Source organism: Photinus pyralis, unplaced genomic scaffold (genome assembly GCF_008802855.1).
Source record: "Photinus pyralis isolate 1611_PpyrPB1 unplaced genomic scaffold, Ppyr1.3 Ppyr1.4_LG2, whole genome shotgun sequence".
NCBI classification, from domain to species: domain Eukaryota; kingdom Metazoa; phylum Arthropoda; class Insecta; order Coleoptera; family Lampyridae; genus Photinus; species Photinus pyralis.
In genome coordinates, this window is record NW_022170403.1 from 3718926 (window position 1) to 3727103 (window position 8178).

The following is an 8178-nucleotide window of genomic DNA, read 5'->3' on the forward strand; positions in this document are numbered from 1 at the left end:
TCCTGACATCGTGCATTTCGTGAAGAAAGCATGCCATTTTGTAGAGATGTACTCCAGGCCATAGGGATCAATTTTAGATATGGACTCACTTCAAATTTTTCCGTGGGCACCCTACCAGAAGACACACCAGAAGTAATGCATACTTATAGAAAACACAGTGTACCTAGCGTCTATATCATTGGAGATAACAAGATTAGTGTTGTATGAAAAATGTTAGAAATAATCAGATCTACAAATGGATACTAAATATTACCGGACGTGAGCCTTAATAACCGGAAGTAGTATGATTTGATTGGCAATGTCGTCCATCGTCGAACATATAATGAGATGTTAATATAATTTGTAATGATTGGATCTACAATTGGCGCAAAACATGACCGGAAGTGCAATGTCGTGGAACCGTACTGAAATTCCCCGCAGCCGGAAGTAGGAATTAATACATCAATATTTTCCAGAAAAGGTGTAAAACTTATTCTGTCAACTTTTTTGGCGGAAATACACGTTTTGAAGCACCATGAATCAGAATGAAACAAAATCTTGATGATGTCGGTGCGTCGCGGTCCATCTGTATTCTCATTTCCGGCTAAACGGCTGAACCGATTTGAACCAAATTTGATACGCATGTTCTTAGACAGAAAAGTGTAGAATCGGGCATGCGCTGGTGTACGGGTGGTATCCGTGCTATAAGCCACAGCAAATTTTTTACTTATGGCGCATTACTATACTACGACTTTTGCGGAAAGGGTCCACCGAATAGCAAATACCATCCAGGCACGTTTCGGAAAAAATGCCGTTCGTTTTCAAGAAACCTGCGAAATTATACCCATGTGTTTAAGAGGGTAGATATATTCTATCAAGGAACCTCTCCAACCACCATACACGGGATCGCACCGCATCGCATCCACCGTGCCAGCGATAGAAATTACGTTATAGAGTAGACATCAACGGGAAATCACTTATGGTCTCAATAGATGCACTGAAACCCGCATATCCGCATACTGTCGACAACGCGACCCAGCCGGACAATCAACAGAGTTCTCGCTCAAGGGACACTTGTCAAGAATCTCCAGCATCCCTACCAACCCTTCAATGACCTCTAGAACTGCCAGCACTGATTCAACAACCTCCAAGTCTCAAGAAGAGAATTACATTTTCGTTCTGCCCACTTCCCGTGAAAAGCATTGAAAGTAAGCTTGAGAGAACTTTAAGAGAACTGGAGATGAACTTGAATACCCCTTTTTACTCATTGGCCTCAGTGTTCAGTTAATCCCACTGTTATTCACAAGTTTCTAGGTATTAATTAATATCAGAAATAGTAATTGAATAATTAAGGGACACAATATTTGCAATTATTCTTAATAATAATGTAAAATATTAACAAATAAACGGCGCCAAAAAACTGAAACTTGGAAGCGCAAAAATTGAATTTAAAATTTGCCATGCATCCGCCATCTCTTGACGATAGCCTTCACTTTCTCACCGCAATCGATCAACATCGTACAGCAATCGTGTATCGTCGGCTTGTCTTGACGTTTTGTCAATGTCCACCACGTGTTAATTTGAGGTTAGTTCTGTACGTCCAGTCCATAAATTTAAAATTGTGTTTTAAAAAAATGTCCGAGATGGAGGTAGAAGAGAAAGAAGAACGAAAGCGTATATTATGCCGTTTCAAATCAGAAGCCGGAGAAGAACTAGGCGAAATGATGGACCTACCCCTTGAATGTGGACTGGAAGAATTAACCTTAATTTGTAACGCAATTTTACAAAACGAAGAGCGAACGCCCTTCCTTTTCTTCATCAATGATGTGGAAATTACACAAGATTTAAAGTCGACAGTAGATCTTTCGACAATAAACACCGAAAATGTCGTCGACATCGTCTATCAGCAACAAGCAATATTTCGTGTTAGGCCGGTTACGAGATGTACAAGCTCGATGCCGGGTCATGCTGAGGCAGTTATTTCGGTTAGTTTTAGTCCGGATGGTAAACATTTAGCGAGCGGGTCAGGGGATACGACGGTACGTTTTTGGGATTTGCATACACAAAATCCTTATTATTCATGTCATGGCCATAGAAACTGGGTTTTGTGCATATCGTGGTCACCTAACAGCAAAAAGTTAGCATCTGCGTGTAAAAATGGGCAAATCATTATTTGGGATCCTGATACTGGGACGCAGTTGGGGAAGACAATGATCGGACATAAACAGTGGGTTACTTCACTCTCTTGGGAACCTTACCACAAAAATCCAGAGTGCAGGTAACTTCCTTTTTACCATTTTTTTTTGTATCAATAACGGAACTGTTTAGATTGCTCGCAAGTTCGTCAAAGGACGGCGATGTTCGAATTTGGGACACCAATCTATGTCAAACTGTGAGAATTTTATCTGGACATACAAAAAGCGTTACAGTGGTAAAGTGGGGCGGTTCTGGTTTGTTGTACACAGCATCTCAAGATAGGACGGTCCGTGTTTGGAGGACTAGTGATGGCGTTCTCTGTCGAGTTTTGGAGGGACATGCTCACTGGGTTAATACATTAGCCCTGAGTTCCGATTACATATTAAAAATAGGACCATTTGATCCAGCCAATTTCACCAAAGGTGCTACAGTTAACTCTCAACAGTTCGCAGAAGAGCGATATAATAACGTTATAAAAGCATACGGGGAAAGATTAGTGTCGGGTTCTGACGATTTCACCTTATTTTTATGGGATCCCGAACATGATAAAAAACCTCGCGCTCGTTTAACCGGTCACCAGCAGTTGGTGAATGACGTAAAATTCTCACCTGACGGCAGAATATTGGCCTCTGCATCTTTTGACAAATCGATTAAGTTGTGGGATGGTAAAAGTGGTCAGTTTATTTGTACATTACGAGGTCATGTGCAGGCAGTTTATATGATCGCGTTTTCTGTGGATTCAAGGTTAATGGTTAGTGGAAGTGCAGATTCTACTCTAAAATTGTGGAACTTGAGGACTAAAAAATTGGAATTTGATTTGCCAGGTCATGGAGACGAAGTTTATGCTGTTGATTGGTCGACTAATGGTGCAATGGTTGCATCTGGTGGAAAAGATAAAGTTCTAAAATTGTGGCAAAATTAATGTTGTAATTATGTATTTATACAATAATAAAACTTACACATTCTTTCTTCATTTTCTTTCTGTGCAGAATTAGATTAAGTCATACAGAGATCCCTCGATGGTACAAGTTATAGTTCCCCTCTCTTTCACAAGGGGGATGTTCAGTAGGTAGGTAATTTCATTTAGTTAGTGAACACATCTTTACCATAACAGTTTATTAGAGAACATTTCGATGAGTTTTATGCACATTTTGAAGTACAGAAATAAATTACAGTTTTTTGTACTTCACGGATTTATTTGGAACCTTTTTGGTTAGTCTACATAAGACAACAAATACCTACTCTGTTTAAAAGATTAAGTCTCTAGGTGGATTTTTTTAAAAATTGTGATCAGCAAGAAAATTGCAATAAAAACTGTCTAATAAACATGGTTTAAACATTTGTAAATTTTAATTATTTCAATATATCTTTTGAAAGTCGATTTTTCCATTGCATTTATTTAAATATATTATATGAACCCAGACATACAGTGTGTCCCTTGATTGTGTGGTCATCTCTTGTAAAAGAATTGAATTTTTACCTATTGGGGATCAGCCCTACTTGGTTGGATATTAATTTGACATAGGTAATTATAGCTTTGAAAACTCAAAGGAAATTTAAAAAAAACGATTTTTCATACTTTTAGGGGTGAGATACTTATAGCAACTGTTCAAAATGAAAATCTTTAAATTACTTTGTTATTTTTTAACTGGATTTTTTAGGACATCCAAAAAATGTTAAGTACTCAAAAAACTGTTCAAAATAGGATGTAGGTAAATTGAGTATTTCAAATGTTGCTCAAATTTGCTACACGGCCATTACACTCCACTTAAAAAATAAAAACAAAAAATCAATGTAGACAGGCCATTTTATATGATGTATGTTTATCAAGTTCTTCATTCTGAAAAACGTTCCTACTGGTACGCACAAAACCTTTTTTGAACATTTCCGAGGCATCCCTGATTTTTCAAAACTAAGAAGGTATCACAAATTTGTTCAGGGTCGATGCCCAGAAGCAGTGGCGTACGTAGAAATTTATTCACATACAGTCACCCAGTGCGTACTAGAGGGAGAGGGGGGGGGGGGAAGAAATAGAAATTGGGTTGCACAGGCGAAAAAGATTAGATTAGAACGGTATTTTATTTCTTACTGCTGACAGGCCGCTTTATTGCTTTTGCTTTAATTAGTCAACGATAACTTTGAATAATAGGTATATTCATGGGCAAAAAACCAATTTCGACAAAAAATTCAAAGGGCTGTAACTTTTGATCTAGTAGTCCGATCTTGGAACTGTTTGGAATTATGGATTCTACAGGCCACATTCTATAATATTTTTTCCGGTCGATCTGAGACAATTTTTTTTGATGGGCAAAAAAAGGCAGTTATTACCTTCCTTTTTTACCAAAAATCGACTGCACCAAAATTTCTCGGGAAAAAACTTTTTCTTATTAATTTGGGTGCGTAGAATCCAAAACGATCCGTACTTTTTCGATTAGACGTCTCAATCAAAAGTTATGAACAAAAAAATTCCTGTTTTTAAAATTTAAAATTCTTATTTTCGTCATACTACAGAATATTTAGATTTTAGTGACTTTAGACTTTAACCAAAACCAAAATTGCTCTCTATATATACCTATATATTATTGCCTTTATTTTAAAGTGAGCGGAGCGGATAGCGGAGTACTACCTAAATACCTAATAGCTATGATGATAACTCAATTCTTCTGGGGGGGATATATCCCCTTCATCCCCCCCCCCGTAAATACGCCTCTGCCTAGAAACTCCAAATTCAATTCGAAAATTGTTGCCTTACAAAAGACGATCAAACAATCGGGGGACGTACACTCTGTATGTTTGGATCAAAACAAATATGTAACAATTTTCTGAATTAGAATTTATATAATACTAGCAGTCCCGGCGACATTTAACCATACTGTACAGTCGCTGGACCATCAGACCTAATAATTCAATTTCATTGGTCGAATGACATATGTGAAAAAAACCAACCACGATTGCTTAATGAAGCAGCCAGATTGAAGTTCTTGGCTAATTTGCCATAAATCCCTCAATGTCAACATTTAGTTTTTTTTGTTAATTATTAAATTTTTGTTAAATTGTCTTAATGAATATTGACTATATTGGTACCACTGGAAAGCATTTTTCATATCTTCTTTTAGTTTGGAAAATATGGCCGACTGCAAGTTTTAAAATATATATGGTTTTAAAATTGACACCCCGTATATACGAGGGTTGTCCAGAAAGTAGCAGACGTTTTGAAATAGAAAATTTTAAACTTGTAAAGAAAATCTATTATTGTATACATTTGGGGGCTATTTATCAATACAAGCGCCATTCAAATTGAGGCACTTACCATAGCGTGGCAAGTGTTTTGATTCCAACTTTTATAAATTCACCGCCCGAGATTTTAACCTGGGTAACGCTGACATGGAGTTCGGCGTCCTTATCGAACCGCTGCCTTGTGAGCCAGATCTTCATCGCTGAGAAGAGGTGGAAGTTTTGTTGTTCGACGACAACGCCCGCCCGTACGCAGTCAACCGTACTGGACAGCTCTTGGATGAAAGGATCACCCTCCATACGGCTCAGATCTAGCGCCAAGCGACTTCCGCCTCTTCCCAGCGATGAAGACCTCGCTCGCAACACAGCGCATGGACAGTGATGCCGAACTTCAAGCCGGCGATAACCAGTGATTGAAGTCTCAGGCGGCGGATTTATAAAAATTGGAATCTAAACACTTGTGCCACGCTATAAGTGCCTCAATCTGAATAGCGCTTGTGTTGATAAATAGACCAAGAGTGCTAAAGCAGCCTCCAGATGTATAGAATAATAGATTTTCTTTGCAATTTTAAAATTTTTTATTTCAAAACGTCTGCTACTTTCTAGACGTATAACAGAGTTTTCCCAGAGTTGCCAAAGGTAAGTAAAGGGGAAGTCAACATTTTCAGTGTCAGATTGGGAGACCTCTAGGATCATTACAGTATATTACCTAAGACTACTGTCGCCGCCCGTCCTTGAGTGGACCAATGAAATTGCATTATTTGGCCTAATCGTCCAGCGACTGTACAGTATGCTTAAATGCATCTCGATGAACTTCGTATCGCCTTTGAGAAATCCCGCTTTTCCTGTTCCCAGTAAATCCCTTTTTTCCCCTTTTCCCCCTCAACAAAAAATTATTTTTTTCTGTGACAGGAAGAACGTAGAAAAATGGAATATCTATCTTTACTTATGTGTATATGCGAGTATATCCGAGAAAAAAGTACCCACTTTTCTTTTTTCCCGGGGAAAAAGTAATTTTATAAAGTGACATTTTGTTACCTATCAACAGATAAAATGTCAAATGTTTTTCCCGTCACAGAAAAAATAACTATTATTCTCAATTGTCACTGCCATCTTGGATTTTAAAAAGTAAAAATGTGATTGCAATTCTTCTCAGCCCAAGATCGAGATTCAAACATTTTTTGATTTTTGATACGATAATATGGGGACACACTGTATATTATGTGAAGTCTGTCAAACGTACGTACATCCCTTGCACATGGGATATACAAAAAATCGCACGGAGAACGTACATTGCTATATTCCATCTACATATTTTAAAGAAACTTTGTCGACCCATGTATAGGAAAAACGCAAAAGGTAATGTAATGTAATTACAATACACAAAATTTCTATAGGACATTGGATAACCCCCCCCCCCTCCATAAAGGGAAATTTATGCGGAAAAGGAGCTGGCATATGATGGGAAATTAATAATAATAATAATATAATAATAATATCCGTTTATTGAAAAAAAAAACAGTGAACAAAAAAGCAGGTGCAGTAAAAAAAAAAGAAAAAAGACATAGAGGAAATGCTCACCGTTAAGTTCAAAAGGGCGAAGTTCAGATTGGTAGTTAAAAACTCTACCATCTGTTCTTCCACTTAACCCTTGCTTATTTAAACGAAGTTCCTAGTCAGCCAATGATCGATATCACTTATGTGTATGAGATTAAAACTAAAAAAAGAAAAGGGCTTAGAGAGACCTATGTTGTTTTTCTATCAGTGACATCCGCATATATTTTTTAAAATTTTTCATTGTAGAGGATTTTATATGAGATGAGAGTGAGTTATATATCTTCGGGACGTAATAGCTAAAAGATCTTTTAAATAAAGTTGTTTTATGAATTGGGATTGAGATGAACATTCTACTTCTTGTATTTAAATTATGAATATTAGTTCTAAATTTGATTCTATCATGCAGATACCCAGGAGTTTTGTTACAAATGATTCTATGGATAAAACAAGCTGTATGATAATTTCTCAAATTAGACATATTTAACCATTTAATGTCATTTAGTTTGTGTGATATTCGGTGAAATTTTCTTATTCCAAATATAAGTCGTATAGGCAAGAATTCTGCATACGCTGGATTCTTCCACTGTCTACCGCATCCAAACAAACCAGAGGATAGAATTGTAAAGAAACCAGATGAATAAAACAAGTTAACTAAAACAAGAAAAGTGTTACACTGCTGGGGGACGTATTTCACAAATAAATACTTTGGACCCTTTTTTTTGGAAAAATGTCTCATATTTTTACCCTCCGTAGTTTGGGTTCAGATAGAACATAACACACTTACAGGTATTTTTTAAAATCAACGTAGAACCACATAATCATATAAGTAAAGTGTAGAACTCAAAATCTTTATGGGTGCAGTATGAACTAGTAACAATTAAGTCTTTAATGAGGTGGGCTGAGAAATTAGCTTCTCATTCCTTGGACTGACTATTTTGAGGGCGCATCCAAATCCATCAGGTTATTCTTGTGTAAAAATGGAGGGTACTATTAATAGAAGGGAGTCAACTGCAGAGTATGTGATTACCAATTTTTTAGGTCCAGAAATGCTTCATTATCAAGTAACGTCGTGGGTACACAAAACATGGCAAACTTAGGTTCAATGTAGTACAATAACCACTAGTGCAGTTTTCTTATGAAAATCATGATCGCGCGCATTTCATGTATAATGCCATGCAAATTAAATAAGAAGAAACATATAGGAGACAAATT

The 8178-nt window shown here is 37.0% G+C and overlaps 1 protein-coding gene across 1 annotated transcript; it reads left to right on the forward strand.

Annotated features, from left to right (window-relative positions):
* The first annotated feature begins 1533 nt into the window (after positions 1-1533).
* On the forward strand, positions 1534-3142 carry LOC116164668 (notchless protein homolog 1). Its single transcript, XM_031478868.1, has 2 exons — positions 1534-2257; positions 2308-3142. Exons 1-2 carry the CDS (start codon positions 1614-1616, stop codon positions 3095-3097), a joined length of 1434 nt encoding a protein of 477 aa, XP_031334728.1. The 5' UTR covers positions 1534-1613; the 3' UTR covers positions 3098-3142.
* The last annotated feature ends 5036 nt before the right edge of the window (positions 3143-8178 follow it).

Bases quoted from the DNA above. Each gene is read 5' to 3' on its own strand.
- LOC116164668 (XM_031478868.1), top strand. From the start codon at position 1,614: ATGTCCGAGATGGAGGTAGAAGAGAAAGAAGAACGAAAGCGTATATTA. The intron at 2,258-2,307 runs GTAACTTCCTTT...GGAACTGTTTAG, and splicing joins CACAAAAATCCAGAGTGCAG to ATTGCTCGCAAGTTCGTCAA.